The sequence below is a fragment of the Xiphophorus hellerii genome, chromosome 11, assembly GCF_003331165.1.
Source record: "Xiphophorus hellerii strain 12219 chromosome 11, Xiphophorus_hellerii-4.1, whole genome shotgun sequence".
Classification (NCBI taxonomy): Eukaryota; Metazoa; Chordata; class Actinopteri; order Cyprinodontiformes; family Poeciliidae; genus Xiphophorus; species Xiphophorus hellerii.
In genome coordinates, this window is record NC_045682.1 from 12259266 (window position 1) to 12281536 (window position 22271).

The following is a 22271-nucleotide window of genomic DNA, read 5'->3' on the forward strand; positions in this document are numbered from 1 at the left end:
ATGTACCTATGCATTACCAAAAAATATAAATTACAGTGAGTGAAAGCCTTATAACCTGCTGAACTTTACTGCACCATGATTGACAGCATCCATACATATGTAAGCAGGCGGTATGTGCATTTATATAGACATCACAATAATCGAAGCAAGGCAGGAAGGTTGTTAAAGCAAGATGCTTCCTAGCACTTTAGCCTCCTGGAATCTTAGAAATGTGACTTAAAGGTTAGAGATGAGGCGCTCTAGGCCATCCTCATGGTTCAGTTTTTACAAATTATGACTCCAGGCAGTCTATATAAAGCATGATTTGATGACATTAGTAAAGAACAGATTGTAATTTCATGTCAGAGAGCAAGTTGAGCATTTTTAACATAGCAGTGATCAAAAACATTAAGCGTCCTCCTACTCCCACGTGTAACCTTGTTTATCCTTGAACTATGCACATTCATTATCTGCAGTCGGTTTTCTTTTAATCAGCAGCAGAGGGCTGTAAAATGCATCATCTCACTACAGTGATCCGTCTTAAAGGTCAGTGGTGGGAATGCCTGTGGGCTTTCACCCTCAGGTTTCTGCCCACACAGATACTCCCACTTTTCTTCTATATCTCTGAGTACAGAGAAATCATAAGAACAACATGAAATGTCTCAACAGAGCCACAGTTCCTGTGTGCTGGTAGAAAAGCTAGTTGCTAAATTCCCAGGTGACCAGACTCTTTTCTAAGTGCACTTAGTGGGTGTTGTATTTAACAGCAGCCTTAATAATGGTAGTATTCTTCCACCTAGTGGTCAGATGAATGTGATGTCAAGTTGTCTAGCATAAACCATGGCATACATCCAAAGCCACTTTTGGTCAAATGCAGATTGCAATTTATCAAAATTAACAGCTGGTCTTGGGAGAAAAACATTTGTTAATGTTCTTATCTTTGTTTCTACCATAGCTTGAAAAGGTACTCTGTATATTGTTTTTTGTATTTTTTGTTTTTTAATTGTATCTACTTCTGCTCATTTTGAATATATTTTACTAGACAGTGTTTTCTTTATCAACAGAAAATAAGCAGAACCACTACAGCTCCGCAGCAAATGGGATAGACCAAAGCTTTTAAGGTGGGTGGTGAATCCTGCAAAATCCTGTTAGTCAGAATTTGAAGGGAGTCTGTCCTGTGAAGATTAGCCTGGCCCCTGGGTGCAGTAACCAGCCAGGCCCTGCACGCTTTCACCCTGCAGGGACAGATTCCAGTTACTGAACCCGGGGGTCAGAGACACATCGGCTCTGACATGCTGTCACCTGAGGGACAAAAAACATTGCTTTACCCAAGCATTTATGTTAGGATTTTCTGAAAATAAGCACAAAATCTAAAGATCAGACCTGAAGTAGTCCAGCGCTGCAGATCCTCATGAAGATGAGAGTCAGCGAGCTGTGAGGCTGATGAACTGACTGAGCAGCAACACCTGGGCTGTACATTACCCTCCTACCAATCTATTATCAAGATTGGCTCCGCCAAAATTACACATTAACCCAAATAACTTTACTTGCTTCTCTTCTACTATCACCACTCTGCAGCCCCCAGGGTCCCATTTAACCTACATGTGTTCTTACTGAGGGCTGTGAATGGTACAAATCCTGCACTCAAGTAACTTGTGTTATCTCTTTAGGTGTAATAAAACTATCTGAATATCTTGCATAATATTCCACTTTGTGTTACAGCATCTAGATAAGATGAACCGCAGTGTGAGCACAATTCTTATCCACAAACTCTTATTACCATTTATCTAAGTCCATAAATAAATCCATGCCTAGGCAGAGATCAGAAGAAAAGGGCTGTGTGAACTTGACAGCATTGGTGTGGGAAGCAGTCAGCTGCCATGGCTGACCTTGAGGATGTCAATGAATGCTGGATCAAACACAGAGCTGTGGTCAACCTGCTGCCAGATGGGTATTTTCTCAACAAGAGAGAGAGCGTATCATGCAGCAAGCAGGTTTGTGCTGGATACGTATTTGAGATGCATACAGGACAATCCTCTTGAATCATTATAGTATTTTGTAATCTCCCAGTTGTTCACTAAGGTTCCCTGGACATTTGGACATATATTCCACCACATTTAACAAGGGAATGTGGTACAACAATGGAGACTTTGATTCCAAGATGTCTCTCTTTAATCCAGATCCTTAATCTATAATCTTGCATATAATCTGTTTCCTTTAGAAAGTTATTAAATGCTTTGTCTTCCCATGTTCAACCAATACCCTGCCTTCACACCATGTTTTCTTAGTTCTTGTTTTTTCTCTACTCACCCTGAAAAACTAAAACTAAAAAGCAGGAAATCAGGAAGCGGAAAACACTTATTTACTCCACTGTGTCTCCAGTAATCTTTCAGTGGATCATCTAATGTATCCCTATTATACCAGCCAGTTAAACGTATGTGATTCCCTGGAGTTTATTTAACATTTGACATAAAATCCTCATAAAAGCATTAAAATATGAGCAAGTTTCACAAAGTATTGTAAAAGATTTTAAGTTAATTTAATTGAAACTTGTATCTTAATCTTTAATCTTCGAGGGTGATGTGTCTTTGATCCTACATATCTGAATCAACTACCTTGACTGCATACAGCTAAAGAGTAATTACTGAAGTTTCTTGAAGCAGACGCATTTAAACGTTGAAGGACATTCACCGTCTGTAGGTCAAGGTGGCTACCTTAAAGTCTGCAACTTTATGACTTGTACCAACTAATATGAACACACCGGTAAAACAGAGAACAATTTTGGGTTGTATTTATCTTGGGAAAACAGTGTCTTCAGTCAGAGGCCTCTCCAGATTCGCTGTGATACAGACTGCTAAAAGATTCGTCCTGCCAAAAGCTGTCACAATCTACAAAACCTTTTGGAAACATTTTAATTAATATCAGTTTATTGATCCCAAAGTTTCCTTTGTGATCAATTGAATTGGTGAGTAAGTTACAAATCCATTTTTAATCAAACTAACCCATTTTAGATTGCTTAAAATGCTCCTAATAAATCTTAGGAAGGCATCCTTTTATGATTATAGCAAACAAAACAGAAATAGATTTTTCTATTTCCTTTCAATTATTTGACCAATTAACCTTTTTTGAAAATGTCTCATCAGTTTAAATTGATATTATTCTGAGTTAGATCATGAAATATTACTCCTCATGTTATGCTTTCAATTTTACATGATTCAAATTTCCCTTCTAGCAACAAAGTGCAATACTGGTATTTGGCCAGCAGATGTCGCCATTTATACACGGTCCCTGGCACAAAATAACCTTATTTGTTATTGTAAGTTATTATAATGTGTTCATAAATATACATCAGCAGCAAACACTCATTCAGAATGTAACTAAAAGAGCTGGGCATCATTGTCCGGCCTTTTTGGATAATTTCTCTCACCGTGATTCACTCAAAGCCTTAATTGGCTTTTTAATCCTTCTAAGACTGATGTCAGCGACTCTTCCTCTTCTTTTCTTCAATTTCTTATTTCTGTATTTACTTTGGTTATCTTTGTAAGACATTAAAATCTGACAAAAAGAAAACAAAATCTAGGACAAAATAATGAACACATCTGTATATGTGTGATGACAGGTAAAATGCAAAAGATATAAAAATCAGGTCATATTTAATCAAAGTTAGTTGGAATCGGTTTGAAATATTATTTAAGACGCAATAAAAAGCATACATTTTCCGACAACCTATTCCGTAATAAATAAAACTCTAAACATCTGGCTTTCATGACAACATTAATCAAATCTGCATAGTTGTACAATGAAATAAAATTAAGCAAAATTACAGCAGCCAGGGAAAGTGGTAGCTGAGATTTTTTTTTTGTCCTTTAAATATGTATATATTTTTGTATAAAAAACTGAATATTCCTCTTCCACTAAAAGTGTGGAGTGTTTTTGTTTATTTTGGTTTTCTTCGTCACGCAGCCATGCAGTACGGACTGCTGAAAGACATTTTCAGTTCATTAACAATTCAAAGTCTACATTTTTCTCTGGAATGTTTCTCCTTTGGCAGCAGAGTTTGGCTCATTGTCAAGGTGAAATGCATCCCTCTTCTTATCAGAAGAAGGGAGAAATCTCGTCTGACATTATTTATGTATCTCCAAAGGCACTAATTTACCATTGCCAAGTTCTCAATATATTTATTAGCCCACACACAACTTACTGTTACCCAGTACATATTTTATCCACATTGCCAATAATTACAGTAATTAATCCTTGAGTCTGTAGTTGCCTTTACAGAATGAGATTTATGCCAATTATTCAGTTAAAAATAAAAGAGACGTGATTAGAGAAGTGCATAAAGTTAAAAATTACTATAACAGTTTTTATTTACATGCACAAGAATTCACGTTTTCAAGTGCCATAATAAAAACCCAACGTTCTCAGCTCCAGTGTTTTCGCCTTTCCGCCCTCCTGATCCAACCACACGTGTTTCACTGCTGGTCCCTGAAGTTCTGACTTTGGCTCCTGCTGCCTTCAGGTGGCCCTCCTGAAGTCCGTGCCTCGTCTAGGCTTCATCCCCAAACTACTCATTTGTTCCTTCCAAGGAACTGTCTTACAAGGAGGGGGATTGGAGAACTGTTAGTACTTTGCCTTGGCATTATGTGATGTTTACACTTTGAATTGTTGTACTCTTTAGGTTTGAATCCATTTATTTTGTCAACCTGGTTTGTTTTGCATGTTGTCTTTAGTTCTTTTTTTAAGTGCTCCCTACTTTTTTGGGTCCCTTGATATCCTAGCCACGGTTGGATTTAATCATGCTTTGTTTAATTACTTTGCTGATCTACTTTCTTTTGCTTTATTATTTTAGACTCAGAAATCTTGCCTGTTCTATTGTCTCTACGATGTTTTGTCTTCAGGAGTTCCTGGGAAAGACGAGTGCCAATCAGGTAAAATGGCGTAAACTTTAGCAGAAGTTATCAGTCACAAATTCTGCATTTATTTTGCATTTGTTAGCTGTATTAAGTTAAGAATCAGAACAGAACATTTTAAGAAATACCATATATATATTGTTTATTCATAATACGTTATTAAAAATAGGTTACAAAGAGGAATGTATACAAATCTCTTCCAAGCTTCACAAAAGCAGATATTTATGTACAGACTGTCATATTTTCTTCCCACTTACAGATATGTAGGAAATGTCAGGTTCTTAATTATATCAGGAGAAAATAGCATTTTTTAATATATATATTACCAATTTTAAAATCTGGTGCTTTCCTTTTTATGCAAACCACAACACAAATTGACAAAAACATTATTTTAACTCAACTTTATTTGTCGAACAAAACCTAAAAGGTTTCACATCTGAAAATGTATGCCCAACATAAAACAAACATACAAAAATACATCCTTAAATTGTCTCTCAATAAAAGATAGTATAGGTGCATAAATAAAAGCTCCTTGTTTAAGTGCTAAATTGATAAAACATAGAAACAAACAATTCATCCCCACAACTTGAATACGCAACAAAATAAGATGTATTGTGAATATGAAGGCTTACATTTATTAAATCTATACTTCTATTTACATTTTCAGGTTATTAGAGCCATAAAGTAACATTAAAATTCAAATGAAACCAGGAGGCAAAGGGAGTGTGGTGATTTTTAACTCTTACTGTCAAGGTACCAATCATGTTTGCTTGTGTTGGAAAAAAGCAAGCCATGGTAAAAGTCCTGTTGGGGTCAATTCCCCCAAAAATGGCAACGTTTGTGGCATTAAAACACTGACACACTCATTTCTTCTGGTCTTGTTACACTTCCAGTTGCATTAGAAATACTAGGCTGGTGAATAAAAACTTCTCTGGTCCAAAGTGTGCAACAGAGATGGTTACAAATACATTTTGAACACATTAACCATCAAATTTCCTTTTTTTTGTTTCATAAAAAAATTACTTGTTTTATCAGGTTTCTGGCAAGATTTGAGGCACATATTAAACAAGTAAATAACATCACAAAATACATAAATGTACATGTATATACAATACGCAACAATTTTGCAACTTCTGTTAAGTAAATCACTTGGCAAGACATTTGGCAAACTGTAAAACATCCTGGTTAAGTAACTGCAGCCTGTTTGATCCTCCAGCAAGAGCTTTGACAAAAAATAAACAATAAACCGAAAACTCTTGATTTTTTTTCCCCTCTAAAGTAGTTTTCTAGTTCTGTTTAACATATCTGTTGAATGTTAGACATTTTTGTGAATAAAACACTGTACAGAGTAGTACAGTGATTAACTTACCTGGACAGGCAGCGTCAAACATAAGTAGAAGTGCAACAATAACAATGAACAAAAAAAAAAGACGAGTTCTGAAATGTTTTTAAATGACGACATCAGTGCACATTTTCTTGCCGCTGTAGATCTTTGAAACTCTCTGAGTCAAGTTGTTGGTAAGCAGCTTGGGAAGCAGAGAGTCCACTTTCTTCTGTGGTCCTGCTTTCCTCCTGTTATAAAAGCACAGTTTGGGCTTTAGTTTATTTTATATTCTGTTGTGTACAGTGACCTGCAAAAGTAATGATCCTCCTTCAACATCTTCACATTTAACCACTGCAAACTTCAGCTTATTTCGCAGTGTTTTTCATTTCAATTACTAAGAACAACTAGTGCACAATTGTAAAGCAAACGGAAAATGATGTAAGACTTTATAAATCTTTCAGAAACAAAAATCTGGATGATGTGGGATCTGTGCTCAGTCAGTTTCCTTAAAATAAATTCCAGGGCAACCAATTATTTAAAAAGATGACTAGGTTATAATGACAATATCATGTGTTTTTTACATCTTAATGGATAGAGTATTGCACTGTACTTAACTATAAACCTGTCAAGACAAAGCACATTAAGTCCAGCGATAACTCCTATAGAGAATCTCTGACAGAATGATGTTTACAGATGTTTTCCATTCAATTAGACTGAGCTTATTTTGCTCAAACAATGGGCACAATGTTTAGTCTAGACATAAACCTGGTAGATATTATAACCCAAAACCGACGGGGAAAGAATGAAAAACAAAGAAATAAATCATGTTATGCAGCAAAGCATAACACTGCACGTAGAGATAAAAACATCTAAACTCCCCAGAAAGTAAGGGAAATAAAGAGTAAAGAACCTTTAATAAACATGAGCAAGATGTTGTTTGTGCTTATTAATGTTGACAATCTTTTTTGCAAAGCCCAGGAATCACGTGTGTGTGTGCAAAAATCACATTGTGCATGTGTTTAAACTCACATGTTGACTGCTGCCCACACACACAGAGACACCACCAGGATGACGATGATGACAACAGCAACGTAGATGTAGATCGACACAGAACTCATTTCTGGTCCCAGAGCGGTTTCTCTGTTATCCAAAACTGGAACAAAATCAAATAAAACCAGGTTTGTTACAAAGAGATATTTGATTATAGTATTTGATTAAAAACACATGTTAATAAGTAACAAAATCCACAAAAACCTAAAAGCAAACCAGCGAGATAACAGTGTAAAATATTCATTTCAATAGTTTTGGAAATCCAAGTTTTTGATCTAATAAAAGAGGGAACCGCCTGCAGGTGCTGCTGTAAGAAAGGTTCATGTATATTTGTTTCTACCTGTAACATGCCGGATTACATCACATAACCACAATAATCTGAAATCTTACAGTCACATATTGTCTGATCGTAGAGGAATTAAGGAACAATTAAAACTCAACTTCAGGTGATTCATACAAAATTTTGCTGCATTGCCCCATGTAGCAGATTGCATTCAAGCGACTGAAGCAGATTTATGATTTATTATAAAAAGAATCACCCCAAAGAAGCCAACCCAGCTATTTGGTAGATTTGGTAAATGTAGGTTAAAAAGGGAAAATTATATTTATGCTCAAGCCTAAATAATTTTAGGGTAAATATTGCTCACTGCGTCATTAGAGCTTTCTAAGATCAACCCACTCTGTTAGCAACCATTCAAAACTTTAATGACTTATTTCCAGAAAACAGAAATGTTTTCGAACTGTAACAGCCGTGAATTTTAGATGCTTATATTTTCATCTCTGCAGAACAATAAATATGTCTAAAGAAATATTTCACACTTTGATTTAATACAAAATTTGCAGCACAACTTTGGTAGTCGTCCATCTTGCCATTTTCATGCGCAGCAATTTTCGTGGACAGCATCAGGTGCGTCTCTTGCAGCTTATTATTTTAAAAGGCTATTTTTCCATTTGATTAGCCCAGACTCCATCTGTCTGGATCAATTAACATTAGCTCAACAGATTTAAAACTTAACACAAAGTACATTTAAAAAGATTGTTTGTCGTTATTTTTATTTGTCTAAATAGGTTTTCATGCAGGGGTGCACAGATTTTAGAATCACTACCTGGATGGCAAGTTTCATGGCTCCAATCACTCCAGAAGCTTTGGTCCACACAATAAGAGTTCAGCCTGGACCGAACCTGGAAGCAGTTTCTCTCATTGCTGTTGCTGAAAGGCAGAGTCAGGCGGGGCTTCTCGGTGTGAATGTGGTTCTGTCACATAGGAAAACAAGTAATAGTTTTATAAAAGAAATTAATGACACAAGGGGAAGTAATGTGGAAAAAGTGTCATTTTAAGAGCTTAAGGAGAAAAATCTGATGTGATTTAAAAATGTGAAAGTGGCTCAAGCTTTGAAAATTCTTCAAAATGCACTGGAGACCAAACGCTGAACGCTACATGAGACGTTTTACATGAGATTTCAGCACAGCTTCACCAATGCTGCATGCGTTAGCAATACATTTTCAAGTACATTCAAATAAAAATTTACTGAACTTGTGCAGAATCTTTCAACAGGATTTTTAGAAAGAACATATAAGCTGACGCAGTGAGTCTTATCGGAAGATTCATATCTGATCAACCATACCAAAGATATTTTTCCATCAGTCCCCACATGATGGTGTCTCACTTCCCACTCAAGGCAGTGACCAGGAAGCCTCCCAGTGGGATTCTCCCAGTGAAACTCCAACTCCGTGTCAGAACTCGTTTGCAGATGCAGCTTATCTGGAGCTGTAACCTTCACTGCAAAAACATTAAAACCAAGTACAGCATATCACCACAGGAGAAAGGAGGAAAACCTAATCTGGTTTAGAAGAAGAAGAAAAAAACAATGACAGAGTCAAAATATCAGGATGAGATACTAAACTACCACAGAGCTTGCATGGCAGCTGCCATGTACACACCCTGGTTTTGAATCTGCAGGGAGAAGAATGTTGCCTTCAGGGGCCCTTCGCGGGAGGAGCCGTTTACACAGAAGTAGATGTCAGTGAATTCAGGAAGAGGCTTTCCTGAGAAGTTGCAGCCCTTCCTGACTCCACCTGACAAAATATAGCTGGGGCATTCAACTGCCTGATCCAGGGACTTATGCCTGGGAGAAAAGCAAACAAAAAAAAAAATTATTCATACAGGTGGAAATGTTTATGACTAATAAAGCCAAAGAGTTGCTGCCAAAGTAAACAACATATACTTGCAATAATTTACAAGACAAGTATTGAGGTGTAAGGTGGGAAAATAATGGAGTGAAAGTAGAAGAACCTGTGGGGCATGACGGATGAGTCACATTCAGAAAGTTTCCAAAACGTTCGTATGCAGTTGTTTTTCACTAACGAGAACCGCTAGCTACAAAGCATTCGCAATAAAAACAATTACAAGCTAGCATCCAGCCAAAAAGCTCTTATTTAAGCAGATTACATACCAGAAGTAGAGATTGTGCAGTGCGCTGGGTGGTGTCTTCAGGCTGCGTGTCCAGCTGCACTCCAGGTTCTCCATATTATGGTACACGCAAATAAACGCTTTGGCTTCTGCATCCAATATTCCTAAACACAACGATAAAAAAGCCACACAGCAAATGTTTCTTAAAACCTTCTGTGCCACTTGAAATATTCCACGTTACAGCTAGGAATATCTTTGGATTTTGTAGGATTTTATGTGAGGAATCAACAACAAAGTGTCATAATTGGGACACTTTGTTACAATTAACAAAGCATAAATTAGCACTTTTTAGTGTTAATTTATGCTTTTTAGTGTTAAAAAGCATGGATTTCAATTTTTAAAAAAGGAAATGAAAATAGAAATCACAAAATAGTGCAGAATATTAGTATTCATCCACGCTGAGTCAATATTATTTTGCTAATTTTGCTTTGCAAAAGAGTTCAACCTCGGTTCTATTTGATATCCATCAATTCTGACCAGCTTCCCGGTCTCTGCTGATTTTTTTTTTATTATTATTATTTTTGATTTAATAAAGAGGGTCCATCTGAAAATATTGTATGAATTTAGGAATTCATAAGTTTCTTACTTCTTCCTTTTCGGGCATGTTAAGATTATTGTGGTAGAAAAATTAGTTTTTTGCATTCCTTGTTCATGTGTGTAATTTTATACTTCTGTCATGTCTGAAATAAATAAATAAAAACAAATAAAAAGCACCCCCACTGCCACCACCATGTTTCACAGTGGGAATGTTGTATTGAGGTCGTCCATTTTACAACACATAGCATTTCAAATGCGTCTCAAATTGTTCAATTTTGGTCTCATCTGACCAGAGCACTTTTTTTCCACGTTTGTTTATATCTGCCTAAAACGTTTACTTCCACTTCCTAATTATAGTAGTTTTTGGTCTATTACATACATTCGCAATGAAATACATTCAAGTTAATGTTTGTGATCAAGTTCAAGGTGTGTCGATGCTTCTGCAAAGCACAGCATTTTGTGCTACACATGTGAAGCACACGTTTAGGCCTGACCTGTGCTGGGAGGTTTCAGAATCGTCTCAGTGCAGTTTTTGCTCATGATCATCGTGTTGTTGGTGCACTCTCCATTCAGAATGGTGTAAACTTTTATATGGACGTCTTTGGACGGGTCAAACTGGGTGCTGTAGGTCCTCCTCGGGGTTCTGAGAGTCTGCCAAGCCAAACATCCAGACATGTTGTTACACATCAGACATACGCTGGAAGAGTTTTAACACTTTGTGTACATTCACATGCAAAGACAGCTGAACTAAAAGGATAGGTGTTAGCTGTTTCCAGGTTTGATGCGGTGGCCTTTAGTCCAGAATTGACAGCAACACAAATAGCTTTTTGTACTGCCAGGTTTATCAGAAGGTAACAGTTGAAATGGCAAACATCCAATTATTTTTTCTTTACCTCAAAGTTACAATACCAATTCTTCAAATGGTTGTTCAAAACAGGTTTGACAGTAGAACCTTATGAAATGGTCCCATCCAATATTGTACCAATCTGCCATTATCATCCTTGACAATGATTACATGTCCTGATTACTTGAGCGATGTGTCATCTACCTGTTGTGTCATTATTCTTTGGAAACAAGTCTGTGACGGCATGTTGGGGAGTCAGCCGGGTTCAGATCAGCAGTAATGACAAGGTTGTTAAGGCAACATTCATGACATCTTAATAGCCCGAACAAGTGTGAGTAATTTTCCATTGCCAGACAAGATCACGTTTCAAGGTGCCAAAATGACAACATGACTTTAAAAGGTAGCATTAAACAATTCAAGTGTTTCTTCTTGATTAAGCGCCGCGTCAAGAAAATATTTTCATTTAATTAATTTATGCATTGTTTTAACTACATTATTTTAAAGATCAATATCCAGAAAGTCAGTCCAAGGCTCTGTTAGACCCTAAACAGAGGTGCAAATTTATTTTAAATGTACTTTGTCCCGTTTTTTAATCTTATTTTTAATCTCCACATCCATATTCAAATCTATAATCGTACTGTTTATCTTAAAATTTGATTATCTTCTGTGGGATACATCTATAGTGTCACCAGTATCATCTCTTTATTTGTTCAACCCCTATTTTGATTTTGCCGCTGTATCAGATTGTACTCTGTTCAAGGATGAAGTAAATAAGATCCTGCGGCCTAAGATACTCTGCACTGATTTGGCTCTTCAGCAGGAGAATGGTGAATCATCACGTAGCGAATGAAGTTGTAAACCTGTAAGATGTAGCCGTCTACCAGGAAATTCCCCCAACTGACAAGCCTGTTTTATTTTCCTGCAAGACTTGCCACCTACTTACAAGGTACCAAAAGCTGGGACTGTGGTGTTCCTGTTCTTGATTGGCCAACAAACTCCTCTGATCTTTAACCCATAGAACATCAATCATACCTAAAAAGGCAGACAACCCGAAGGCAGCTATCATAGCAATCTGGGCTTTAATTACACCAACGCACTAATAAGCCACAGCCATTGATGAATTCATTCATGCAGGAAAAAACCCAACCAAGTATTAAGTGCATAGAAGTGTAAATACTTTAAAACTGACATTTGTGCTTAAAACCTTGGACTGATGTGATACTCTAATTTTTGTGACTTCTGTAATAATCTCTCTCTATATACAGTACAGACCAAAAGTTTGGACACACCTTTTAATTCAATGAGTTTCCTTTATTTTCATGACTATTGACATTGTAGATTCACACTGAAGGCATCAAAACTATGAATAACACATGTGGAAATATGCACTAAACAAAAAAGTGTAAAACAACTGAAAATACCCCTTATATTCTAGTTTCTTCAAAGTAGCAACCTTTTGCTGTGATTACTGCTTTGCACACTTTTGCACATTTTCTTGATGAGCTTCAAGAGGTAGTCACCTGAAATGGTTTTCACTTCATAGGTGCCCTGTCAGGTTAATAAGTGGGATTTCTTGCCTTATAAATAGTCATGAAAATAAAGAAAACCCATTGAATTAGAAGGTGTGTCCAAACTTTTGGTCTGTACTGTATATATATATATATATATATATATATATATATATATATATATATATATATATATATATATATATATATATATATATATATATGGAAAAGGAATCAGCACTGACCTCCCAGTTGTTCTTGTATGTGTTGAAATACTCCAGCTGGTACTGAGGAAGGCACTTTGTCATTTTCGTCAGGCTGCTTGGTGGACGCCAAGTAATCTGCATTTGTCCGAGGCGACCAGAGTCCAATACTGCAAGATCCTCCGGGGGATCCACTACAAAATAAAGAGGACATCTCTGCTTATTGAGCCTCTACAGCATTTCTGTCTTTCCTTTTTTTTTATCATAGCAACTGTATTTTAGACATAATCATCCATACTACAGCTCTCTTAATCATATTAAACCTGTGATGGCACAGCAGCGCATGCTCCCCCTCCAGGTTATGAAGATCAGCATCAGTGAATGAAGAACACTGGATGTATTAGCCATCGGTGAAAACCAACAAATCAACAACGAGAAAAGACTAGAAAACAGAAAAATACCATAAAAATAAATAAAATCCTGAGAGGTGTGATGTGACCGTGAGCCGCTCCTGACTCAGCCTGATTTAACGACTTTGAGGTAAATGTGCTTAGCTGAAGCTTTATAAAAGTAGGCGGGTTCCGTCGGTGTAGAACAAAACTCAACTCGTTCGTATTTTTTTCCCCCTTCTGGTGGTTTAAGGTGAATCTGAATAGTCAGCATGACTGCAGAGTCTCCCGTTTGGACCCACGAAACAAACGTATTTTACGCCTCTTTCCTGTCCTCCCGTATTACTAATGTCGCGTAAATCTCCCGTATTTATAATACAATGTAAAAACAAAACATTCCCGTGCCTCTCCACATTGAATTATTCCACCACCCTCCTGAGAACTGCCACCCAGGCTGCTGCAGGTGCCGACAGCGGGAACATACTAGGTGTTGTGCACAAAGTGGTGATCCGAAAAACCACTGATCGGGTGAGACCGGCCGGGTGCGCGCCAGGGAAGGAGCGCGCTGCGGGAGCGCGTTCAGTGTCTCCTCGAGTCGTTTTTAATGTCTTTCGCGTTTATTTCTTTAAGACAAATTATGCATGTCAACACCAATAAATTCCCATAAAGCTACAACAAAGGTTAAATGACACGTAGTTTCTGCATGGAGTGACTTTGTTGAATATGTAAAATAAGAAAATGTAAAATAAAAATGTTTTACTTCAGTTCCATTAGGCTCTATTATAAGATACGCATGTGAATTTCCACGTATTTCAGGTAACAAAGGTAAACTTATCAGATTGCGGTTTGTAAGTGGCTATTTTAGTGATTTATTTAGTTATGTTGTAGTTATTTTAGATTTCTTGTAAGCCTGTCTTAAAATGCAAGGAATACTGGACCTCAGTCGAGTATTTTACTATCCAAAATTTGACAGGCATGTGAGAAGATGCATCCATTTCCATGTGAATGCGTGGATCATCACGAAGTAACCCACGGAGACAAAGAGTGTGCCCTCCCCCTCCCCCATTTGTCGTTGCAAGAGATTTAAGATTTAAATAAAACTGTACAGAGACATTTCCTAAATCTCCATCCTCTATCGGCAGTTATTATTATTAATTATTATATTACTATTATTAATACTATTATTATTATAATAATAATTATTATTATTCAATGTTCTTGGATATCATGCCCTGCAGGCACTTCAGTTTTTCTCCCTTTTCCATGTAAAGTCTTTTGTTTCTTTTCAGCTGGCAAGTAGGTCATAAACTGAAATGTATGACGTCGCTGTGTCCCAGTTCTTTTGGCACCAAGATGTCAAGTCTTGGCAGGTTTTTAATAGCCATGAATGCAGGGTTGGTTCAAAGGCAGAATGTCACCACAGGGTTTTTTTTTTCCATTGTGTCGTTGGGTGAGATTGCTCACCTGTTTTATTGCATTAAATCTAATAGATTAGAAAGAGCTTCAGTCTGCAGCTAAAAGCACAACAACATGAAAGGTTGTTGCGCTTTCACTCACTTCATTAAACAGACTTAACCTCCCAGAATGCTCTTCCAAAACTCCTGAAGCGCTTGGTCAAGGTGCTGGCACTGGATTGAATAAATATACTTAAAACTAATGGCGGCATTTTACATCTTCATTCGCTTTTTAAGTGGTCATGAAGACATATTTAGCATACTAACATCACACCTTTTTATGTATACCTTACCCTTTTCATATTTTAGAAAGGTGGAATTTTAAATTTAAACTTCTGAATTTCTATCAATGAAGTTTCAGAGAGAGCAATACTGGAAGAAAGCCAAAACAATTATGCTGCTGCAATAATTATACAGGACAAGTTAAATAGGTGATGGATATAACAACCAATCTGCTTCTTCCTTCATTTTAAACTACATAGTCTAATTTTTATATATTTTACTGAATAATTTCCTTTTCTAAAGCTTTCTCAAATCTTTGTCACATTAATATGGCCTTGTTCTCTTAAATAGAGATTTTAATCATGTATGATAAAAACCTGAGCCTGCTAATATACAGAGATAGAAAATAATGGTTTAAATCAAAGAGTGTGTTAAAGTGGTGTAGGTAAAGCACAGACTTTAATTAAATCAAGATCTGAAAACCGATTGTCATGATGGCTCCTAGTTTCTTTACCCACGTACAGAACAGATGATCAGATAAATAAAGTTTAATTTAACAATGATGCAAAGTGAGAATGTGTCGATCTTGTCCTTGGGGTTGGCAACCGGGGTCGTCTGTACGCTGAAGAGCAGTGAGAGAGAGATGGTGAGTTTGAGGTTGTCGGAAAATGGAACTTCAGGAAGAATTAGATTTATCTCACTTAAGATAAACTTCCGCCGGGCAGGGGGGTATCGAGGGTGTAAGGCAGTGGTTTTTAGGGTATGGTCTCTTTGTGGGTGTCCTTGAACTTCAGGGACACCCACAGTGTGGGAGTGAGTTCTTTGTTGATGATGTAGGGGCTGCGGTGGAGGGCGGACAGGTAAGTTCAGGTGCGGAGAATTGAGGATTGCCTGGAGAAATCCAGGAAGCCAGGACTCGGGATTAACAGGAGAATTTCCAGGGCGTCACAAGGAAACACCTGAGAAAGAGAGGCAACAAGGATAAATTACTAGAAATAATTTTAGAGAAAACACCAATAAATTCAGAGAGCAAGCTCGGAGGAGAGCAGAGTACCACAACTGGCAAACACCCAGGCGTCGAAGTGTTGGCAGCCTGCTCCTCATATACTCCGGGATGATTGGGTGATGAATCACAGGTGCGCTGACAGAATCAGCGGGCACGCCCTTCAAGGGGTGCAGCCTCTAGGCACCATCTAGTGGAAGAAGGGGGAAGCAGCAGGCAAACAGAAAAATCCCACAGAGAGCCAAACCCCGGTTCCCAACACCGATGTTCTCAGACAGTGTCCATCTTGAGCGGTCTTTCAACGAATAATAATCACACTGTATACTATAACAATAAGATTGATAATTTAAAAAGAAGAAAGAAATGTGTGGAAATTTTAATTCATCCCAAGTTAAACAGCTTATATAAAAACAGTAGATGAACATGTTAATTACACCTTGTCATAAACCAGAACAAGTACAAGCACATGCTTCGGAGGTAATTCTGTCTAAGTAAGGAGTGACAGTCCTTGTGGTTCTGACTTAATGGTTCATTCTAGCTAATTTGTCACAATGACTGCCGCTCTTTTATTGTGTTGTTTGTTTAAATAAGTGGTGTGACATCAGGGAAAAACACAGATCAGGATTTCTATCAAGTCTGCGTGTAAAGCAGTTCAGAAGCTGGACAGACGTGTTGAACATCTCAGGGGTTGCTGAGCTGGTATAAGGTCCGATCAGGACAATATTGACAGTTAAACAGACTTTTAATTTTAGGAACACAATTTGCTTTACAAGAAAAAATCAAGTCCCTCTAGCCACCAAAATCCAAATAGTTCAAAACAGCAATAGTCTAATGATCCATGGGACTTTCTCTGTATGTTTTGAGTTAGTCCTGTGTTTTATTATTCAACTCTTTCTGCTTCTTTATAGTTTAGTTTCTTCTTATCTCTTCATGTTATCCAGTTTTGTTTATACTTGCAATATTATAGACATATTTATTGCTCCACTAATCACTCTTCTCAGTATACATCGTCCTGGCAAAACATATTTTCCCCTTTACAGATTTTTTTTAATGTTTCAGATTATGAAACACATGGTTACAGCTTACAAAAATCACAGCTAACCAATTACAACAGCCGTAAATCAACTGAACTTTCGTTCATCTTTGTCTGAAGACGTTTTGACACCTATCCAGAAGTTTTTGTCAAGGCTCGCGGTTGAGCAACATGGAGCTGGAGTTTTTCAAGAGGCCCGTTCTCCTGGGAGCATGCTGTGTCACACATAAATTAGCACCCAGTTTGTCACTCACTCGCTTCGTTTGGATCTTTTATGTACCGTAACAAGCCTGTGAAACTTTTCAGTCCTTTGAGTCAAAAGATCTAAATGAGTAAGATGAGTGATGAAGTTTGTTTTCCATCTGACTGTGATTATTCCAAGGAGGATGAGAATATTCACATGCATGACCTAAATAAATACCAAATGATGATTTCCCTGAAAGCTGGAGTATGTAACTTCTTTGGAAAAATATGGGGGGTTTTTTACATATTTGTTAAAATTATCACCATTTAGACGGATAATCTGTGAAAAGATCGAGCTCCACCTCCTCGATTGTCATCTGAAGAAATGCAACACTCCCAGTGAAAAATAACCAATCAGAGGAGCATCTTAGCGCTGCCAATCAACCACGTGAACACTCTGCTAAAAATACTAATGATGGAGAATTAACTCACTGTTACAGGAAAACATTTATCCGCTATTATCGGTGAGCACGCTAACTAGCCTTAGCATTCATGGCAGGCTCAGCTGCTAGCTACATTGCAGCAGAGAGCTGGCAAGACATAGTGACAGTTTCAACAAATATGTAAAATTATGGGTTTTTTAAATTAAAGTTACATACTGCAGCTTTAAAACGATTCTAAGAGGAAGTGTGGGCTTAACGTCCTTCACACTAATGAAGGAGCAACACTATTTACCGGTTACTGCAAACGCCTGATGCCAGCTAATACCGCAGCAAAACTGGTTAAAGCTTTAGGGGAATATTACATTTCCAAATTAGTTTGGATGTGGTTCTGACTTTTGTCGATGTTTACATTGCATTTTGTCACGTTTTCATTTTTTACCTACAACAATTTATCAGAAAATGCTTGCCAAACTTACATCTGCTGCAGAGAACTAAGCGTTGCCCTCAGTTCTGTTCAGTCATGCTAGCCAACATGAGACCGTTCACTTAACGGCCTTTTGTAAATAGCTGACAGGTTTTAAATATCTTCAAAAGAATCTGGGTCATAAATCAATCCCTCACTTTCTGTCAAAAGTCTGAGAGCGCCTAAAGATCTAACCACTTGACTTGTCATGTGTTTCAATAACAATGTTTTTACTGCGTCTTGCCATGCAATGAGATGATCTGAGTTTGTATTTAAAAACCTTTATTCGGGTCACGTTATTTCGTGACGCTTTTTAACTCGGTTCTATAAACATTAAATGCAAAACAGAATTTTATTGTTTGTTCCAATTTTGATCTCTTATTTTTGACTCCAGTCTTTTTTAAAATGCACTTAGAAATTGCAAACAGCAAACAATAGATCAGAGAAAAACATGGCCTTTTATGGAATACAGCAACACAAACTGGTGCATAATTATGAATCTTGAGAGGTTTTTATTAAAACTAAAGAAAAGTGTGAACTGCATGCTTTTGCTTTGTAGAATCATCTGTTTGGGGTTTGTTTCTGTAAGCTATAAATTCCTAAAAGAGTGATTTTTTTTTAACCATTCTCCTTTACCAAAAGGTCAGATTGGATGGAGAACATCCAACATCATTTTTGAAGTCCTGCCACAAATGTAATTGACTTTAGCCCTGGACTTTGACTGAGCCATTCTCCACCCAGCAGTGAGTCTTTTGACCCTGACAGATTTTCTTGTGACTCATATAATTTGCACATATGCCAGTTTTGATCTCATCAAACCAGATAATCTTTTTCCTCATCTCTGCAGAACCACTTATTGCTTTTTCAACACCAATTTTCCTTTTGCCACTCTCAAATTAAGGTGAGAGTGGCAAAAGGAGTAGTGCCAGATGGTGCATAGGAACCACCCTGTGCACACTCTTTATTTACTGTAAAGTGTTGAAAGTGGCCAATGATACCCAGGGACATCATTGTCAGTGAATACAACTACCGTTTATTCTCTGTGTCACTGTCTGCCTGATGGGCTCAGCCTGGAGAGCATTTCTAACTCTCAAGTCATCAAGAATCTCAGTCTGTTAAACTTCAACACAATCTACATTTTTCTAACTATACAGATGGTGATAAGAACACATATAACTTTCATATTTTAACATAATTCAAGCAATAAGGGGAAGCAATGGTCAAAGTGGAGCATATTCCTACATTACTCATCTTAAATCTCCGTCTCATCATGATTTTCACTGTTTAGGACTTGTATTGGCCTGAAATGGAGACTGCCTCAATTAGTGGGAGTTTTATTTATCTCTTTGCCCCACCTCAAGACTCCTGCCAGTTCGGAGCACGAAGGAATCAGAGCAATCAGAGTTCAGAAGATCTCCGATTGCTGTTTTTTTTCCTAAATGCAATGTGTTGCTGTCATGTGATTGTCTGTTCACTGTTCGTGTTAACAAGCAACAAACAGTTGTAGTTGAAATTTCTCTAATAATTTTTACCTCAACAATATAATGTCAGTAGCTATCACCAGCTCCAGAAGCCTATAGTTTGAACTGAAAGGGAACCAAAGAGAGATAAACACCTACTCCAAATTGAGATCTTCCAGCTTGACTGAAATGTCCTGCTGTCCTCATGGACTCACCAAACGCTTCCAGGAGAAATGTTTATGATCAGATGAGGCAGAAAAACAGGAAAAAACACAAAACTAGACCAAGTTTCATATTACCTAATGAACGTGAAAGATGTAAACCCAGAAAAATCCAAAATCGCAGACCTGAACCTTCAGAGGCACATAAAGACTATTACGAACCCAGCCTTTTATCACCTGAAGAACCCAACAAGATCTATAGAAACTCACCCATGTGAACTCACCCTTTAGTCGAACTGATTACTGCAACAGTTTCTTCACAGGCCTCAAAGGTAAAACTGCTGAAACAAAATCAAAAGTGGAAAACAATAAATCATGATCTACAACTTTTCATCATCATTCTTTTATTCTGACTCTGTCATGTGATGTTTCTTTTTTATGTTTTGTTCATGTATTGTGTAGTGTTTTTTTTTATTATATAAAGCACTTTGAACTGCCTTTTTGCTGAAATGTGCCATACAAACAAACTTGACTTGACTTTACAACTGGAACAGGAAGGACCAACTTCAGGAAAAGTCCAGTGTACTTTTAAAATAAGTTTTAATATGGGAGCTTTCTAGCCTTATTTTTTGCAAATTACACACATGGGCAAAATTGTTGGTAACCCTCTGTTAATGATCCAAAACCCACAATGGTGACTGAAATAACCTGTAACTGGTAAAAGTAATAATAAATACAAATAAATGAAAAATATCCAGTGTGAATTGATGTTACAAACCTGGTTAAAAGGGGATGAAAAAAACAAATGCAACGACGAGCAGAAGACGTGCAAACATTTGAACGTGAAGCCAACTTAAAAAAAATGCATCAAGCTAAAATGTTTGAACCAAGTTTTAACCTGTATCAATCTGTGCATTTGTCCGTCAGGCTACACGCTAGCTCAATACTTCATTTAATTTTACTGTCCAAACACTGCATGCTTGCTGCATTTGACAATAATTGGATTAACTTTCCTGCCTCAGTAAAACCTCTGTCATAACGCCAAAACATCGGCGTGAGGCACCACTGAGTGAAAGCATTTAGCGGCTTAATGAAACAAAGGATGGAAATATAAACACTGAACCTCTGTACTACTTCTCTGTATAACAAGTCTAACTTATTTTGGATATATTTTGTCATCCACTAAACCGAACTGTGTGTCATTTAATCAGCATAAAATCAACACTCTGAAAAGTGTTGATATTATCGGGCATCCATCAACTATGCGTGTGGTACATCGACCAACCAATTATTCCAGGAGAGGAATAATTGCTGCGAGGAGTTAAAATTGTGTTTTTCAATGTTTAAAAAAAAAATGAACAAAAATTATTTGTAAAAAAGAAATATGTATACAATAAGGTTCATGTTTTGTTCTGTGAATTTGTCTACTGATTAAACCAGAATTCCTTGGATAAATATGTTAGAAAAACATGCAGGAAAGATTCTGCTGCTTTGATTTTGATGATGTTTCTACCAACACAATGCTTCTACCAACACTTTTTATGACAATTTTTGTTCTTGCCATTGACAGCAATTTAAATAGTTTTTTCTTGTGTTTTTTTCAGTATTGTGTTGTTTTTTCTTTTTGATTTGAAAATGACTGAAAAATAAATAAATAAACATCACCTTCCACACAGACCTGTAGCTAACTCTGCACGTTTCCTAAGGTTTAAAGGAGATTTAATATTGAATCGTGTCCACATATAAGTGGCAAGAGACACTATCAGAAATCCACAGAATGATCTGAAAACAACAGAGGTCCCAAACAGAACCAGAAGAATGCGGAACTAAACCAAAAGCTACAGATATAACCAAAACCAAATCAGAGTTTTATCTTTCTTCATTATACATGAACATGTCACTGGAGGCTCAAGGGCCGTTTTGGTGGAACGAGCTCAACAGAAACAAGTCTGAAAACCGTGAAGGCAATGACGTGCGGTCAGGGGAGGCAGAGTCTCACCTCTCATCATGGAAAAATAATGATAAAATAATCTATATTGCTATTTTCATCCTGTGTTTTGTACTATAAAGTATTAATTTTTCAATTCTGATTTTTTTTTCTTCAAAATCGCTGAAATTTCGCATTTTCCCATTCAAATCCTCGGAAGCGAAGCTGTTGAGGCAGCAGCAAGTTGAGCCTCACCTGGGATTGATGAACCTCTGTCTAACTCCACTGGCTGCCATTCTATGGGAGCATGTTCCTCCTGTCTGTATGTCGCCAATAAAATGGGTAAAAACATTTAATGTATGAACTAATTTTCCATAATTTAGCTTATGTATATAATGTACAGTGTTTTTTGTCACCAACTGTGTGTGTAACGTGTTTCGTGTGCTGAGGAGCGATCAGAAACGGCAGAGAACAGATTCGAGGTGAGGCAGGCAGTTCTTCTGCCTCATGGCAGGGGGCGCTCATGATCCCAGACATTGTGACTCCACAACTGCAGAGTAAGAGACGATAACAGCGAGCTAGCCATGGAGCTAGCCATACAGTAAAGTCAAGTGCAGCAATATATTTATAGTTTCCTCCTCTTACCACAGCAATCACGTATTAATAATCGCAAAAAAACATTAAGCCTGAAACCATGCTACTGCAATA

At 37.3% G+C, this 22271-nt stretch overlaps 1 protein-coding gene across 1 annotated transcript; it reads right to left on the reverse strand.

Annotated features, from left to right (window-relative positions):
- Positions 1–5014: 5014 nt before the first annotated feature.
- Positions 5015–13693, reverse strand: il13ra2 (interleukin 13 receptor, alpha 2). Its single transcript, XM_032576939.1, has 10 exons — positions 13449–13693; positions 13149–13267; positions 12868–13019; positions 10765–10921; positions 9717–9837; positions 9205–9389; positions 8889–9043; positions 8370–8517; positions 7243–7366; positions 5015–6461 (listed from the first exon to the last, which is right to left on the reverse strand). The coding sequence occupies exons 2-10, from the start codon at positions 13231–13233 to the stop codon at positions 6338–6340; spliced, it is 1251 nt and encodes a 416-aa protein (XP_032432830.1). The 5' UTR covers positions 13234–13267; positions 13449–13693; the 3' UTR covers positions 5015–6337.
- Positions 13694–22271: the final 8578 nt, after the last annotated feature.

What these genes read in the sequence shown, in the direction of transcription:
- il13ra2 (XM_032576939.1), bottom strand. Translation starts at nt 13,233, where the DNA reads ATGGCTAATACATCCAGTGTTCTTCATTCACTGATGCTGATCTTCATA. An exon ending in GCGCTGCTGTGCCATCACAG is followed by an intron (nt 13,020 to 13,148) that starts GTTTAATATGAT and finishes TTTATTTTGTAG; the next exon opens with TGGATCCCCCGGAGGATCTT. An exon ending in GTGTGGGCAGCAGTCAACAT is followed by an intron (nt 6,462 to 7,242) that starts GTGAGTTTAAAC and finishes CTTTTATAACAG; the next exon opens with GAGGAAAGCAGGACCACAGA.